At 41.2% G+C, this 17645-nt stretch overlaps 2 protein-coding genes across 5 annotated transcripts; one reads left to right on the forward strand and one right to left on the reverse strand.

The window, feature by feature from the left end:
* Window positions 1-531: 531 nt before the first annotated feature.
* Window positions 532-12509, reverse strand: rfx5 (regulatory factor X, 5). Of its 4 annotated transcripts, none has more exons than XM_048230033.1 (10): window positions 12425-12509; window positions 9954-10123; window positions 9808-9841; window positions 9555-9637; window positions 8888-9004; window positions 8240-8356; window positions 7883-7961; window positions 7318-7516; window positions 7012-7106; window positions 532-5822 (listed from the first exon to the last, which is right to left on the reverse strand). In XM_048230033.1, exons 2-10 carry the CDS (start codon window positions 10064-10066, stop codon window positions 4743-4745), a joined length of 1917 nt encoding a protein of 638 aa, XP_048085990.1. In that variant the 5' UTR covers window positions 10067-10123; window positions 12425-12509; the 3' UTR covers window positions 532-4742. The 4 variants fall into 4 exon arrangements, with proteins under 4 accessions (XP_048085990.1, XP_048085991.1, XP_048085989.1 ...); XM_048230034.1 differs by lacking the exon at window positions 12425-12509 and adding an exon at window positions 11936-12148; XM_048230032.1 differs by lacking the exon at window positions 12425-12509 and adding an exon at window positions 11835-11923.
* A 1458-nt stretch (window positions 12510-13967) lies between these two features.
* Window positions 13968-17304, forward strand: psmb4 (proteasome 20S subunit beta 4). The gene is made up of 7 exons (XM_048229761.1): window positions 13968-14116; window positions 15189-15395; window positions 15628-15774; window positions 16101-16182; window positions 16345-16461; window positions 16884-16972; window positions 17152-17304. Exons 1-7 carry the CDS (start codon window positions 13995-13997, stop codon window positions 17162-17164), a joined length of 777 nt encoding a protein of 258 aa, XP_048085718.1. The 5' UTR covers window positions 13968-13994; the 3' UTR covers window positions 17165-17304.
* Window positions 17305-17645: the final 341 nt, after the last annotated feature.

Here is a 17645-nt window from a genome sequence, read left to right on the forward strand (position 1 = left end):
CCTTACAATCAATTAGGATTAATTATTAAGATGATTCACAACTTATCTTATAGCTTGAGAGGACGTTCTTTAAGGATGATCTCATTTGGTAGTTATTATGTGGTTTGCCATCATCTAGTAATATTTGACTGTTTTAGCTTTAACGTTTACTGACAAGCTTCCGACATGAAATGATATAGGCTATATTACATGTAGGTCTGGGTTAGGAGAAGGGTGCAACGTAAGGGTTAGGATTAGGTGCCTATAAGTCGACTGTGGCGCTGCCTGGAAGACGACATTGGGGGCTTAAAACACCATTGAGCCATCACTATATTGCATTAGGGATTCAATATAAGATATCTTAGATAGCTTAACTAGGTTGTAATGTAACTCTCTCTCTCACACAAACATACGCATACACACATGCGCGAACACACACACACACGCACACTCCTGTAGCAAAAGACCCACAGGACAAAATAATGTAAATGGACTTTCACAACATTTAATACAGTCCCATTTAGGAAAATATATTCACATTCGCTTTTGGCATTGTTTCTTTATTTATTTTTTATTTCTTCTTTTTAAAGGAAGCATAGATGTCCAGTATCACATAACTTTGATACAATGAAGAAGTACAAAATCAAACCGGTAACATTTTACACAGCTGCACATACAAAATGACAACACATAAGGTGCTCTATCCATGAAACCAAATTCAGATTATTATTTTTTTCCATGTGCACGTCGGTTATAAACATAAAGTGCAAGACATAAATAAGGGGCTTAAGAAAAGATAGAAAAGAAGAAGAAACAGAACACATCTGTAATAAATAGAGACCAGTGGCAGACATAAAACAACTGTTCATATGCACCATTAGAAATCCAGTGCCAGCCACTTCACACACTGTTGGCCACATTAGTGGCAAACTAAAGACATCCTCCCAACAATCTCTGAAGATACCATCAACTGGAAAATATTAAGTTTGGATTTCTCAATATCTTATCACACAAATTCATTAATATTAACAATTAATATTTCATAATTTTTTACTGTTGTAATTCAAAAATGTCCTGATGGTGGATGTATTGAATGGATTGAAGGGGCAAGAAACTGCATGCTTTATACCAATCAATTCACCTTGAACTACAGAGACTGTTGGATCAGAACTGGCCGACAAGAGATTCAAATCCACATATGACATGCATGGTTTTATGTCCACAACTGGTCAGTATTGAGCTCAAGCTCCACTCTTGAAAATTAACAATCTAAAACAATAAGCCATCCATAAAAATCATGCATGAATTTCGGGCATTACTCATCTGAGCCAAACTCTAAAAAATTATTTTAAAAGGACGTCAAAGTTGATGCTGTAGAACAGTTTGATCAAAAATTGGAAACATGAAAACCAGAGGGTGAATACACTTTATCGTGACTCTTGATGCATAGAGATGAAAATGATTTATTTTTCTGAAGTATTGTGATCCATGTTGGTCTCCATGGCTACAGCATGGGAATGCAACCACAACCCCGGTGCCACGCTTGGAGGAATTAGCATCAGTCACAAAAATTAGCACCGCTAACACAGACGAACATAAAAACAGACTTTGAATGCGGTTCAGATTGCCTGGGAATCAGGCCAGAGCACCGCTACCCGGATCACGATCATAATCTTTGATAATGCGACCCGTTTTTTTGTCTTGTTTTATTTTCTTTTGTTTTTAATATTCATGCAAGCCCAGAGGCTTCCACAGTGTAATTTCCGTGACTTTATTATCAGTCAGCCATTCTCATCCACACACAGCCATCCCAAGCACAATCCTACACAGCCATCCCAAGCACAATCCTACACAGCCATCCCAAGCACAATCCTACACAGCCACATATGCTGCCTCTCCCAGCTCATCTACTAAATCACCATTTCCGGAAGGAATACGTAGCCTTACATTGCAAACAGCCCTAATTTGTATAAATACATTTATCAAAATGCATGTGGAGTATTTCTCTATAATAATCACCTCTATTTTCCACTTAATAGAATTTCCACCAGAATAATTAATAAGTGCATTAGTTTTCAATTCATTTTTTGTAAACCAATATCTGCTCAAATCAATATTTTCTTATCCTTGTAAATATTTTGAAAAAACAAAATCCATTTTAATCCATCAGGTTTTGTGCAAACTTGCATAACTATTTTTTTTTCCCCACATAAATATTAATTAACTTTGACTGTTCATTCACTTGAGAGAATGACAAACATTTCCCTTTCACATCGAGTACAACATACAACTCAACTGTCATGAACTTTCCCAAAGATTCTTCCCAGATCCACCCTTCCACATCCATCCACATTTTTAAGCCTTCCCACACCTTCCCTCGGATCACTTGCTACATCCGTGTTCTACACCTTCCCTCGAATCACTTGCTATCTCCATATTCAACTCCTTCCTGAGGTCTATAGACTTGCACCACCTTCTTTTTTTGGCCATGTAGATACACAACATTAAAGGACACAAAATCAAACAGTCAAATTAGCAAGAAATCAGCTGTTTAGTGCTAACTACAGTGTGCCTCGAGCCTTTGTTGCATGGATTCACCTTGAAACTCTGTGGCATTTGGCAACGACTCTGAATTTAACTGGCCATTTGACAGACCATTTTACAAGGGCAACAGGTCACCGTGGTACAGTGCGGTTTACTAGGTTTCCTATTCTGGTTCTATGACCTTAGGTCCACAAGACAGGAAAAGGAGTATGGCTACTGCAGAACCTAGCAGACTATTTTGTTTGGCTAAGTCATGATGTTTACCCTGGTCATCAGATTTTCAACGTCAGGATGGTCAGGAACTTCAGAACACTTAATTTAGATCAGTGTGACTAAAATAGTATTCTCTTATGTTTGTATCCTCCTGGTGGGACAATTTCACCGGCCTAACATATAGTTGCAACCTGGTTCCCAAAAACGTTTTCGCAAACTCAGCCAAAAGTCCCATTTGCCAGATTACAGGGTTAATTTGATATTTCATTCAGTCATTTTGGACATGCAAGGTTCTTGGGTTAACTTCCAAAGAGGCATCCTTCCAGCGTAGAGGGCAGCTATCTTCTTAGAAAAAATGGTGCCTTCCACAACCTACAAGGTTTTCTTTAACCCCTTAAGATAGAGGAACTTTTAAGGGTTCAGTTTTGAACCCACTCATGAAGGGTACTTTGGACATTTTGGGATGAAACTTTCAGCCTTGAAAAAATTAAAACGGATTCTTTTAGTAAATACGTGGTATGAGAAACCCCCTCATTTGTGTTCAATGCCATTCCAGAAAGTTTCCCTCAGAAGTTTCCCTCAGAAAATGTGGTTTTCAAAATGGGTGGGTGAAAGTTTCAGATGAGCAGCTGAACTCCATGTAGTTGCTAACATCCAGACTCTGATAACTGCGGGTTTATAAGGTAACATGCTCTTCTAGAAAAGGAGTGCCATGAAGAGGCTGAAGCACTAGCATCCCACAAGCTGACCATTTCCTCTTTCACTGGTTGCGTATTACTTATTTTTTAACTTGTCTAATTTAATATCTACTTTTATCTAAGTCACTCAGGTTTTGTGCTTTGATGTTGTTTTTCTTCCTAAGTGACATTCTACACACAGCTGAGCTAAACAAATCTCAGACATTTTAAAGTAATCTCTCATTTGCAACGTAATGACCTGACAGGTTGGAATTGCACATATTCGACAGACCCCGGTAAGTGCTGATGTTGGGTTCAGTTTACTGGTGACCAGGCGAGATTCTACCCAATCTGTCCAGAGTGCAACCAAACAGATGACAGAGAGGGACATGGGGATGTGCTAATATCAAAGCACCATATCGGATTATATATGAAAGACTTCCCATAAGGCTTAGTGTACAACAACCAGGGACAGCGTCTGTCTTGATTTTTCAGACAATCTCCTTAACTACTCGTAAGAAGGTGTGAAGCGCTTAATTATCAAATAACAAATCATAATAATTATAATCATAACAAAATAATATTCCTAAAATTAAAAAAAGCTTGAAAAAAGAGATGTTCAGGGGGGGCAGAAGAAGCACTTGGCGCCCTGAGAGGTTCAGACCCGTAAATCCCTCATCCTCCATGTCTTGCCACCTAGACAAGACACTCAAGCACAGGAACACAACCAGACCTAAAATCCTTAGCCACGTAGACAAACATGCTGTCATAATCACGTCAACGCTAACCGCACACACCCACATACTCTCCCACACACACATTTACACACACAGACATACAGTAACCTCATCCTTAGGTACTGAGTGCAAGCACTGATGGAGTTGATGAATGTCTATTGGTAAGTTAAGTCAGTTGTTTTGGCTTCATTGATCCCATTGGCTGCCTTGTTTTTTTTTTTTTCAAACACTAGAAAGGCACCATTTAGGGACTTCCACCATTTCTAAGTAAGGAAGTACAAAGGCGGTCAATAGAGAGATGTGATGGGAGATCACAGTATAGCAATGGGGCACTGGACCACTCCCTCAGGAGTATGTTCCAGTCATTCATGAAAAAAGTCCAAACGACTAATTAATCATTTGTCTTGGCCCAAGACACAGTCTTAATTAGTGGCATGACAAGCTATCAAACGCAGATGGATCTAACAGTCACGGGGAGCTGGCGATGTTGAGCTCCTATGATTCAGTGGGAGGCAGGGGGGGACCAGTCTCTGTGGCCTCCCACTGCACAACCACCCCACTCACCTTTCCCTTGTCGGGACGGGGGCCTGGGCTAGGGGTCATCACTTTGGGATCTCTCCCCCTGTGACTGATCACTGCTGCCTGGGACAGAAGAAGGCTCAGGGGGTGCAAAGGTTTCAGACATATCCACAGGAGTGAGGGTGATCTCCACTTCTCTGTCTTCCTCTTTACTAGTCATGGGAGGAAGAGCAGGAGCTAGGAGTGGGTTTGAAGCGGGCACTCGGTTTTCGGATGCAGGGGGAAGCTGCCCCCCAGGTGCCCTCTGGATCACCATGGATCGGCTCGGAGTAGTCGGGGCACTCTGCAGGAGCAGGACGGGCCGAGGATCAGTGTCGAGCAGGGGTGCAGAGGCAGACTGGCACTGCACCACGACGCCTGCCCTCTGGTCTTGGGCAGACGCCGTGGCATCTTGGAGGGTCGAGGGAATCGAGCCCAGCACCAGCTGGTGCTGATCCTGGATCACAATCTCCAGCAGCTGAGAGGAAGAAGAAGGCGTGGCGGAGAACGAGGAGGACGAGGCCAGAGCCTTCTGGATCACCCCACCGGTCGTCTGAGCCAGCGGCAAGCTGGACGGAGCCGGAGGAGGCGCCACTGGCTGCTGTTGCTGAACAACGGCATCTTCTGGACGGGGCTTCCTGGGTCGACCCCTCTTGCGCTTGGGAGGCACGTCCGTCGCGACGCCTGGTGGTTCGGACACGGGACGTTTCGGGGCAGCACTGCGTGCTCGGTGGACCACCGCCGTGGGCGCGGCTGACGTAGCCACCGTCACTGCCGCTGTAGCCTTATCGCGCTCGCTGTAGGACAGGCTCATGGTGGAAGGGAGGATCATAACAGGAAGCGGAGTTCCCTTCTGCTGGGGCAAAGTTGTCACGGTGATTGGCAGAAGATGGGGCGATGCTGATGTGTCCTTCGGCGCTAGAAGCGTCGTGGAGGGGTGCACCGAGAGCGAGGACTTGTTGTCTAGGACTGACCCACGAGGGAGCAGCTTGGGCAGGTGCTTGATCAGATTCTGCACCTGTTGGTTGCGACCCTCCACTTCTTTGGCCGGTTTCTCACCGCTGGGAGGCGTCTTTCCATGTACGGCCTGTTCTCCTTCAGTTTTGTCTTTTTGCTACAGTAAAAGACAAATAGACCTCACAATAACTTACTTTTGCTGGATGATATATTATTGAATGATGTTATTTTCCTTTTTAATTTTATGCTACTAGTGTACTGCACTGATAATATAATAGCATAATAATGTAAGTAGACCCTTGTAGTAAATATATTTTTTAATATTCAGACATTGCCTCATAGCACACTAGTGTAGTTCTAGACATACACGTTGGGCCACAAACATACTGTAGCTGCCCCCTCTATTTGCCAGGAAAAGCAGTGAAAGTTACTGATAGTTAAAAAAGCTGAAAACATCCCTCAACATAGATTGTTCAAATACCCCAAACGGTCCTTTGACCCAACGCCTATTTTGAGCACCAAAGTAAGAGCACTATTGCTTTGTTATACGTGTTATTGTGGTACCATATGGGGATGAATAAAGTTTTCAATGAAAGTTTTCACTTTTCTGAGTTTGATAAACGTACCCTCAGACTAGTGTATTAAACCAGACAATTAACAGATGGTGTATCACAGTGGTTCTTAAACTGGGGATCGGGACCCTCAGGGGGGTTGCCAGAAAATATTGGAGGGGTCACAAAATGATTTGTCTGGATTAAAGACATTTTTCTAAAGGCCAAAGTCAAAGGCTGCCATTGACATAATGCCCTTGATGTTGACATAGCCTACCTATGGGAGAACACATTTTCTGCCTCTGCTTCCAATGCCCATCTCGCAACATTTCAAAACCAAATTCCGTCAGTGGCCCATGTTTTTTGGGGGGTCGCCAGACAAAAAGTTTAAAGCTGCAGTTGGCAACATTTTTTTGATCATATTCACTGAAACCGACACTATGCTCCGACAGAACAACATAAATCCCGGTTTTAGAAAAAAAAAAACACACTTCTACCTCCTGTCTGTTATTTGTTTTGCAAAAATCAACAGCTCCCGGTCCTTTTGGTCCAATCAGAGCAGGGCTGTGTGAGATCGGACTGTCACTCACAGTCTGGTGCAGTTTGGTGCGCATTTACGAGCACAAACTCGATGAGAGGGTGCTCGGTGGCAGTGGGGCAGGGGCATGAGAGTTGTAAACATTCAAAAGTCCCTTCAATCTGTCAGACTTGCCAACTGCAGCTTTAAGAACCACTGGTGTACTATACCAGTGTACTGTAAACAGAGCAGGACATCCCCTGGCTGGAGCACATTACCTTGGCATCGCGGCCACTGCCCTCTCCCTCCACAGCACCTGCCTTGGGCGGAGCAGGGCTCTTCTTGATCACTTTGTGAGGCTTTGCTGGCCCACCTGCGAGAAAAAACAAGAGAGATGCATCACATATCGAAGACCACCACAAAACATCAATAAGTGAAATAAAGAAATAACAATTAAGGGGTTGACTTGGGAAACCAACATAGCACATCAACAATTACTAGGAAAACTACACTACCCAGATGCCCTGCCCTGGTCACACCACAAAGATAATTTCTTCACAATAATTTCTTTTATCTACACATACCAGCTAGATCAGCAGAAGTGACCAGTTCAGCCTGGCTGCAACGCGGGTTGACAATGTGCTCTTGCACCAGGAATTTGGCAATCTCCACCACCGTGTCAAAGGAGCGCTTCAGAATCTTCTGTGCCCAGTCACAAATCAGCTGACATGCTGCCTCAGTCACTTCCTGCTTATAGGTCTGGACCAGTTCTGTCAGCTCCGACTGCAAGCCATCGATATGTTAGTTTTTACTCAAGTTGTTCATGGTTACAGTACAGTATGCTCTGACAAAGTTGATGGATAACTTTTTTTTTCTGCCCCAAAATGTCAAATATCAAGTGTTTTAAAAGTTGATGGGCGGCATATGTGGACTCGTATATCAAGCACTATTACACAATGAGGACTGACTTTTCAGAAACAATTATGTCATTCAAGCTTTCTGCACAGTGTAGTAGCGTTTTTGTTGATTACGTTGTACAAAGAGGTAAAGTGGCCTCAGGTAAACGCATATGAAACGCAACATTTGTGACTTTTCACCCAAGACTTGAAGAGAAAGAAGAGAAATAAAGAAATACTTGTGTGCTCTTACTGGGTCATTCTTCAGATCTAGGTTAGGCAACAGGGGCATGTTCAAGATTGTCTTCCTACGAATCCCACTATAGCAGTATGTGGAGCAGCCAGGTTAAAGAACAAATGAATGTAGCAGCAAAATAAACAAGATCATGGAATTAAACAGGGTTTATGAAGTGAAGATATATAGGCATAATAATTATACATTACATGACTATGACCTCAACATATAATGACATAATTAAATCTGGGCAGGTGTTGTTGTGTTGGTGTTGAAATTATTGTGAATTCATATTCCCAAAAGTAGATCTATCTATTTTAGGCAATATCACCATGCCCTTGGATGAAGTGTAATAGCCACTGCAGGGAAGGATATTTTGACTGTCCTCTTCCTCCCAGTCTCCGGGCTTTGATGTTGGGGAAAATGTCACGGATGATTTTGCCGAAGTTGGCTGCACTCAGTGGTCGCTGCTGTAGGTTATCACAGTACCGCCTAAGAGAAGGAAGAAGGTTGTTTTAGATTTTGATTTTTACTATTATTACCAAAGTCAAATGCTTTCATTTATAATAAAACTAAACTTTTCTTAAGTCAGTCAAGGGATACCTTCACACATATAATTGACATATGACATCCACCAACAATCAAATATTCTAACCCTAGCCCTGACTATCAAATATTTCCCCTTCAAAGCCTGAGAGGTTTGGGAAATGCCCCCCCTTAAGCAGAAGTAAAGGGTGTGCAAAAACATTGCAAACTCAAACAACAACAGAATTGGAACTGATAAAAGGAAATTATACAGAATGTTGGGAACACCAGGTGGGTTTCTGAATGGTAACTGTGCAAAATAATGCCTTCAACATACAGTTTATACTGTACACAATAGTAAACTTTATACAGTACACAATATAGTTACACAATACACAATATTTTTTCCACAATATGCAATTATTACATTTTTTTTTTACTGTGCATGCTATCCACAACTCAAGTGCACTTCTCCCTTTGAAAGTCAAGAAATCTCACTTGTAGGTCTCATAGACGTCCTGCTTGGGCAGACAGGTGTCAGCGTGCTCCTCCAGGTGACTACGTATCCAGTTGCAGGTGAGCAGCTGGTCAGCCATGTTCAGGGAACTGGCATCACTATGGACAATTACAAATGAGAGTTAACCAGAGGAGAACCATGGTGAAGTGGAGTAGATTCAGTTAGTTCTGATGAGAATTTAAAAACGCTGAAATACTAGTGAGTGTGCCATTCATTTTCAATAGAAGCGTTTTACAGCAACAAGAGACAAGTGGTTGTTATGCTGCCAGATAGGTGCTGAGCGACTGACATGGCAACTGCCAATCCAAGCGAAGGCAGCATGTCGTACGTTGCTTGAAACTTAAAAAATAATCCAAGATAGTGATAACTCATAGACGGCAGTATTTATGTATACTGCGAAGCAGTAGCAACTAGCTGTGAGTCACAGCCTTGTTCATGAGCTCACAACGCCCACTCAGCGGTAAGTTGCTGGATTTGTCGCTGTCTCTTGTAGCTAATGTGACTGTGAGGTTAAGCTACAGTATGAACGTGTATGCTGTCTCTGTATGCTTGAGTTGTGTGGGGGTGTGTGTATTTCTGATTGTATTGAAAATCCTTTTGTGTATGGGTGTGTGTGTCTGTATGTTTGTGTATGTGCATTTGACTAACCTTTTTTCCCCTGCACTGGGTCCAGAGGGTAGCTGGAGGTACAGGTAGAGCTTGTCGTTGTCAGAGAAGCGCTGAACATCTTGCTGAAGATCATAAAAAGAGGATTCGGTTATGTAACAGTTGTGTAAACATTGCTAATATGTCAAGGTCAAGCAACTCAATTAGTTCCAGAAAGTGGAATAATTCTACACAGACTAAAAAAAATATATGAGAGAGAAAACATCTCTTTGCATAAATTACAATGTTTACTTACCAAAATATTGTCGACTTTGCCCTGAACATTCTTACTGCAGAGAGCAAAAAAACAGAAAAGTGGTTTAGTTTGTGCAGGGGCATGCATCACATAATATACATTCCAATTGTATCTTTTGTCTAACCAGCTGGGGAATGCCGTCTTACGAGATGTTGTTCTTGAGTTTCTGCAGGAGCATGCTGGGCTCCGTGTCGCCCTCTCCTGTGTCCAGCCGCCCGGGTTTGGGGGCCTCCCCACCCCTCACTCGCTCGTCCGCCATGGATTGCACTCACTGCGCTGGCCTCCCGCATCCAGAACCCTTGGAGAGAACCAGAGTCTAGAGGGAAAGGGAGGAAAGGGGAGACAGTCGAGGACGTGTGACAGACATGCAAATCTGATGTGCGAATGAACCACACTACTAAACAGAACAAAACAGACCTGAAGGGTACGCACAGAAACAACAAATGCTATCTCCAGCATCTGAAATGCAGAGTTTTGTCAAAAAACTCAGTAGCTTGCAATCGGATTACAAGACAAAATCATTGCGTTACGACATTTCACTTCTCCTGACTTTATTCCCACCTTTACTATAGCAAAAGCCACAAAGCTGTGCATGTGCAGTACACAAATAAACCAAATTCCAGCTATATACTTATAAGGTCTTTTTACCACTACATGTGGAGTTATGATCCTCTCCCTATTCGTTTTGGTAGGAGACTGATATTGTTTGCCTGAAATAATAGCTGCCTAGTGATGTTGCCAAGGTGAGTTCCAAGGGGCATCGCATCCCTCTAAGTACTTTCTTATAAAACACTACTCCACTGTTTTGCAAGGAGACAAGATGGTCAGTGCCACTGGCCAACACATACAGGCTGCTTTAGATTTGGACAAACTATCTGGAGATCATTGTAGTCAAGAAGCCAGAGGGGAATTCTGACTCTGATCTGCTTAGGGTTATGGTTTCTGTGAGCCCTCCAGAGAAATTTAGTTAGCCTCAATGGCAAAGTTATCAATAGCATTTTGTTAAATACAATCTTTATTGTCAAAAACAATCCTGTCTTTGTTGTCACAATTTGTATCATAACATATTGTGCTTGAAAATTACATAGAGATGTAGGCTACATTGAAATACAATCCTGTTTATATAAATGTAATAACCAACGTGATTACTAATTAATACATAACAATTTATCAATAACTTACAAAACGTAGATGGACTCTTTATTCATTTCAATTCATTCAAATTCAAAAAATGATTTGTCCATCAGTAAATAGTAAACACACAAATAAAAATACAACTTCGACAATCAGTTCTTGAAGACAGAACAGAAGCTCACTCTGTATAAGGATAATGGTAAATTCATTCACACAGTGAAATGAATAATGTTATTATGTTCCTGGAAATATTCTCAAGTATGACAACATTTTACTAATTAATTAATGAACAGGACAAACGTGCCTTAATACACAAGGTTACAAACGGTGCAGTTAGGCTATAAGAGAAGTAACAGCTGTAGCCTACATAATGGTTTCAATAATAGTGGCAGGCTAATAGATGTATCTTAAACAACAGCAATATGTTGAATCAAAGAGTATAGAAGCCCCAATCACCAAAATATTATAACTCGGTTTCAGATTGTATCCCCTTCCATGGGGCACCAAGGTCACAGAGAAAGGAAACAGGTTCCAAGGCGGCTTGCTCCAAAATAATCAATGAAATAGTGACACTCCCACTACGGCAACCAGCTGTCACCGTCAGTGAATTAACATTACAAGATTGTACTGGAGTAAGCAAGAAACACACAAACCACCCTAATGTTTTGAAAACCAACCAACATATTTGTTTGCGTCTGTAGTTACGACTGATATCGATTAATGTCGACCAGAGGCAGTAGACCTCTGACACAGCTGAGCCGCTGTCAGCCCACATCTACCAGCTGTCAAAAGCTACCACATCGAAATACAACGGGGGAGAGCGAGCATGTTTTCGGAATACAACTAGGAAGCTAACGTTAGCTTGCTAGCCTCTAGCTTCTTCCCTAAATTACCTTCCTACGACCCTTCCTTGAAATTCGCGGATGTTTCATCGTCCAAATTAGACAGTTCGACAAATATGGCCGTAAACAACATTTGTTCTCGTGTTATTAACCTGTTACAAGGCCCATCTTGCTTGCCGCACTGTTTGCTACGGTCATGCGCTTACGATTCACATTCTTCCCGCTTTCTTCGTTTATGGACAAAACGAAGCCTTGACATACTTGCTGGCTAGCTAGTAGATATCTAGCTAGTCGGCTTTAGACATCGATTGTTGACCATCCAAGCCATGCTTTCACAGCGTTTCAATCACCTTTGATTAACCGAGGCAAATAATAGACACTGTCGCTTAACGTTACCCAGAACATACAAAGTACTGATATTAAATTAGTGAACATAGCAAGCTAGCTGACATTAGTTATAGCCTGGCTAGCTATGCTGCTAACGTTGGCAAGCTGTGAACACATTGAAATACATGAGGCATAGAGCAATTAAAACTTATAGAACTATTTTCATAATCAACGTTAAAAATGCGTAAAACATTCTTTCATATTTCAGGCAAAATAATTAAGGTATTTATTTTATAAAAAGAAAAAGAAAGTACCTGACTCAAAGATACAGCAAAAATCCCCTGTCAGATTATTTTATGATTGGACAACTGTGTTATGTCTGCCTGACTACAAAGCAACCCCCAACGTGATTGGATGTCGTGTTGCATTCTACACGGATACAGAGCATACCTTTAATTCTATTGGATAAATACCTTTATTTTCTCCAGAAAGATTATTTTGATAGGAGGTGAAATGCTGCTCTGCCCAGTGACAAATTTGATGGTTCAATTGTTTTAGTCCTCCTAGTAACAAGAATATGATTGGTCAGATTTTTAACAGCTTTCGATTCTGCCATGAAAAGGCCAAGTTTGTCAACTACCTGTAACAGTGGGCCTGAGGCCTACCATAACATAATCCCTTAGTAAACTGTATTTATATATCATGAGGGCATGCTTAGATGCATTATGATATCCATTTACTACCTACTCATATGGAGTATGTACAATACACACCCAATGCAGACCAATACACCTTACACGAATGCACATATGTATAAACAAACATATGTTTGTTTGTGTGTGTGTGTGTGTGTTGTCTTTACAAAGTACATGGTGGTGGACTACAAGAGACAGCAAAGCAATTACACTCCATTAAAGATCAGTGAGCTGCCTGTGGAGAGGGTTGAAAAGTCTCTGTTCCTTCATGGCTAATACATAAGGAGGACTGATGAGTTCTTTCCTCAAGCCATCGGCATCCTGGACACACATGAAACTCTTTTAAACTGCATTACATGGACTTGCCATTTGCACTTACACACACTACACTTTTTACCCCCTTCTCAATCTATTCATTACATTCTTTCTAAATCTTTCTTTCTTTATCCTTATACATACAGTTAGGAACAAAATTATTCATACCCCTGGCAAATAATGATTTAATGTTGATTTTTTGTTGACCAATATGATTGTTCTGACTGAAAATGACACTGTCACATGGCTAGGTTGTAAGACAATGTGGTAGAACCAAAAAAGAAGCTTTTTCATCTTTTAAATTTATTTATGAAAAATGGCATGTCCAAAATGATTCATACCCTTTTTAAATAACCAATGGAAACATCTTTATTTGCATTCACATCTCTCAAAATGGTTCTTATAATAGGCCTACCTACCAAGCCTCTCCACAATGATTCTAGTCCGCACCTTTTTAGCAGCAATCTGGGTTTTGAGGCAGGAAGAAAAACGCTTATTTTTTATTCTATGTTTCTCCCACATTGTCTTACAACCTTTTGGCATGTGGCAGTGGCATTTTCGGTCAGAGCAAACACATTGGTAAAGAGAAAATCAACATTAAATCAATTGCCAGGGGTATGAATAATTTTGTTCCTAACTGTTCCTAACTCCTAACTGGTGATCCCTCAGGACACCTCTGCACAGGAAAGTTGAGCAGCTACATGCCATTTCACTACATGGATAACACAGTATCTCTATGTGACAAATACAAATCCTTGAATCCTTCGGCATTTGCCTCTATCAGTTTAATAGATCCTCCAGTGTCCCATAATGCCGTTCTTCGTCCTTTGTTTAACAAAATATCGAACCATACGTCATTTCCTATAGTTTCAAAATGGATCCCAGCGGCTTGAAGCTCAGCTTTTGGGAGAATGGACCAAAACCCGGTCAATTTTATTCTTTTCCCGGAAACAACAGCATCACAACTCCTGGTTGTGGACCGGTTAGGCACACATTGTAAGTCTAGGTTGTATGTATATTCTTTAAGTGTTCGTAATTCTTTTGTAATGGCACTTTCGATTTCCACATCTTCCTGCTGTATCATGGTGGGTTGAACAGCTCATCGGCTAACCCTCTAGCATGGTACTTAGCCACCGATGTCAGTATACATAAATCTGGTGAATTGTTTTTAAATGTTGTTCCGAGCACACTACGTGTGGTTGAACACCTGGACAACGCAACGGGGAAAACTATTAGAAGTGTTGCTGTATTTTCTCGCGATATAACTCCGCTAACCCAGCCAGCTAACTTTAATCAAGTAACGTTGTTACCCAGCTAACGTTATTTTAATTAGCGCATAGACCTAGACCTGCAGGATGTGTACTTGAGAGAAGAAAACTGTCGTTAAAATAATTGTATCACTGTTAATTAATACATTTCTATTTATTACTGCCTTGCATAACTGGCTGTATGTATTAAAAAAGTTCGTTTTTATGGTCCAGCGCAAGCTCTGTGCCTGTTTTTACTTTAACTGTTAGTGTGTGTGCCACACAGATAGAATACTCAGAATGGTCTCAAACCTGTTTTTTATATTAATGAAAGTAATTGTCATTTATTGTTGATGTCACTATTTAAGCTGTTTAAACCGAAATGGCACATCGGAAAGACTGAAATTCTTCTGATAAACAGGAGTTCTGTGTTCAAAATGTGATGTTCAGGTTGATGAAGTGTGTGCTAACGTTGGAACTTAGAAGACGCATCTTGGTAACACCAGCGGGATGAAAATAAGATATTGAAAAAAAAAATAATGCCTAATATATACTAAGTGATAATAATCATAACTCCATATCAACCTGCACCAATTCAACTAGAGAGCTGGAATTCTATATAAACCCATCACTTACTGATGTTAGCTAAAATTGTATTTACTAAGTAAAGTGGACCAGTGGAATTTTGGCTGATGTTGGATTCTTACGTTTTTCTTAACTGTCTAGTTTTCATATTTCTGATCTTAAATCTGTTATTGGTTGGTAATTTGTCCTACTCAATATGAAGGATGGAATGATTTGTATGCTTTCCCTCCTCATAGAAACCCGATGGTGACAGGCACATCAGTGTTGGGTGTGAAGTTCACGGGTGGGGTCATCATTGCTGCGGACATGTTGGGCTCATACGGCTCCTTGGCCCGTTTCCGCAACATCTCCCGCCTCATGAAGGTCAACGACAACACTATCCTTGGTGCCTCTGGAGACTATGCAGATTACCAGTACCTCAAACAGATCATTGAGCAGATGGTGTAAGTGTGTAACTCGTGCAATTTCATGGTTTTCAACCATCAGGACCAGTTCCTGATTCTGTCTGAATGGAGTGGAGTAATTTTAAAGCTGGGGGCTTGTACAGTATACCATAGCTTTAATATACGTATTAAAGGCAGCAGGTTTGTGTTGTTGCTGAGAAAAGATGACTGATGTTGAATATTCAAGGGGAGCATCTATGATTGAGTCTCATACTATGTGTTTTGTATTCAGAATTGATGAGGAGCTTTTAGGAGATGGCCACAGTTACAGCCCCAAGGCCATACACTCCTGGCTGACCCGTGTCATGTACAACCGCCGGAGTAGAATGAACCCACTCTGGAACACAGTGGTCATCGGGGGATTCTACAATGGTGAAAGGTAGGTGTCTATCATATTCTGCACAGCCTTGGCTGTAACGATGTCAAATCTGCTCTTGTATCACACACCTTTGCATTAACCTTTGGGTTTTTGACATGATGAAAACACTGAACTGTAGTAGGGCTCCTTAGTCTTTTGTCAGGGCTGTGACCTAGACATGTGGTGAAGATTAATTTATTGGCTTTTTAAACTTTCACTACTAGACTGTGGAGGGTAGACAAGAAGTGTGTGTGCAGGGGCACATATGGTGTGGAGTTCTGCCACTTGTGCCACAGGCCCCCTGTGATTCTGAATTCTAATTTTTTCATTGCTTTTTCCCCCTTCAGCTTCCTTGGCTACGTTGATAAACTGGGAGTTGCGTATGAGGCGCCGACTGTGGCCACAGGCTTTGGTGCCTACCTAGCTCAGGTTGGTAGCCCACAAGTGCTTGTTACAGTTAGTTATATAGCGGTGATGTCTTAATGCAGTATGGCTTGATGTGTATAGCTGCTGGTGGTAATGTACAATTTACTCCATATATGAACCTTGTTTGCCCGATGCGCCTTCATTTTCCTGTCTCTATGTATTCAGCCTTTGATGAGAGAGGTGGTGGAAAACAAGGTGGAGATCACAAAAGATGAGGCGCGGGAGCTGATTGAGCGCTGCCTGAAGGTTCTCTACTACCGTGACGCCCGCTCCTACAACCGGGTGAGGGCTTACTCTACTTCTTTCAAACACACTCCATTACAAGAAACAAACTCCTCCAAGTTTTTTGGAGTGACCATCCTTTTGTTTAAATCGTGATCAAAATATGCATGCACTTATAAAATAGCCCATCTTCATCTTTTAAAGATGAAATCCATGATTCTAATCCCATAAAATTTTGGTTAGAGATTATGGCTCCTGCTGTCCTTTTGCAAAATTGCAGATGGCATCTTTTAAGAGCAACTAAAGCTTCATAAGATTGTTTGATGTATTCAGTTTAATTTAGTTTGGCCCATGTAGTCTGATTTATTTCCCCCTCTGTACCCACATTTGATATTTATTTGGAATAGAAGTTAATTTTACAGTTTCAAGGAAAAGTGACATGGAGCAATCAATGTTGCTTATGTTCTGCGTTTCATTTGCAGTATGAGATTGCAATTGTGACACAGGAGGGAGTGGAAATTGTTGGACCCCTGTCATCTGAGACAAACTGGGATATTGCACACATGGTCAGGTGAGTTATAACAGGACAACAATAATTTAAAAAAAAAAAATTTAGGATCAGTCAATTTGCTTCAAGATCAGGCCTCTAGCATCAATCACTGTACATCTTTACAAAAATGTACCGTGTACATTCCTTGGTTTGGAATGTGAAATAATTTTAATTTCTTCTCCATGTGATTTGTGTTGCAGTGGATTTGAATGAGAGCTGTTTGCATCTGCCCTTCCACGTCTGAATGACCTGTTGTTCAAGCCTCACTGAGTAAATTACTGCTAATGTAGAATGGCTGTCCCTTTTTTGCTTTCTTCTCTTTTGTATAACAATAAATATGTAAAACATAAAAAGGTTTACTGTCCTGTTCAATTGGGGAATTGCAAAAGGCCTTGTCTCTTTGTCTTAGTCATTTCTGCACTATTTGTATAGAGGACATACCTCATTACACCAATATTCAAACTTTAAAGAAATCACAGGATAAAAATATGCAATACTCATGCTATATCAGTAGCAATTTCCACAATATAAAATTTCCATACTAGTGTCCCTGACTAGTTCACTTTTTGGTGCTTGTCACAGAACAGTGTGGTTTAGGGAGTAAGGTAGAACAGCAACCTGTCCATTAGATAAGTCTTCTGTGTGAGGTCAGCTTAGCCAGGGAGATACTTCCATACTCGACACACATGCAGAC

The sequence above is a fragment of the Alosa alosa genome, chromosome 20 (genome assembly GCF_017589495.1).
Source record: "Alosa alosa isolate M-15738 ecotype Scorff River chromosome 20, AALO_Geno_1.1, whole genome shotgun sequence".
Lineage (NCBI taxonomy): Eukaryota > Metazoa > Chordata > Actinopteri > Clupeiformes > Clupeidae > Alosa > Alosa alosa.

Excerpts from the sequence above, each read along its gene's own strand:
- rfx5 (XM_048230033.1), bottom strand. The coding sequence starts at position 10,066 with ATGGCGGACGAGCGAGTGAGGGGTGGGGAGGCCCCCAAACCCGGGCGG. Across the intron at positions 9,005-9,554 it reads CCCAGTGCAGGGGAAAAAAG|TGATGCCAGTTCCCTGAACA; the intron begins GTTAGTCAAATG and ends AATTGTCCATAG. Across the intron at positions 8,357-8,887 it reads GACGTCTATGAGACCTACAA|GCGGTACTGTGATAACCTAC; the intron begins GTGAGATTTCTT and ends TCCTTCTCTTAG.
- psmb4 (XM_048229761.1), top strand. The coding sequence starts at position 13,995 with ATGGATCCCAGCGGCTTGAAGCTCAGCTTTTGGGAGAATGGACCAAAA. Across the intron at positions 14,117-15,188 it reads GGACCGGTTAGGCACACATT|AAACCCGATGGTGACAGGCA; the intron begins GTAAGTCTAGGT and ends CCCTCCTCATAG. Across the intron at positions 16,462-16,883 it reads ACGCCCGCTCCTACAACCGG|TATGAGATTGCAATTGTGAC; the intron begins GTGAGGGCTTAC and ends TTTCATTTGCAG.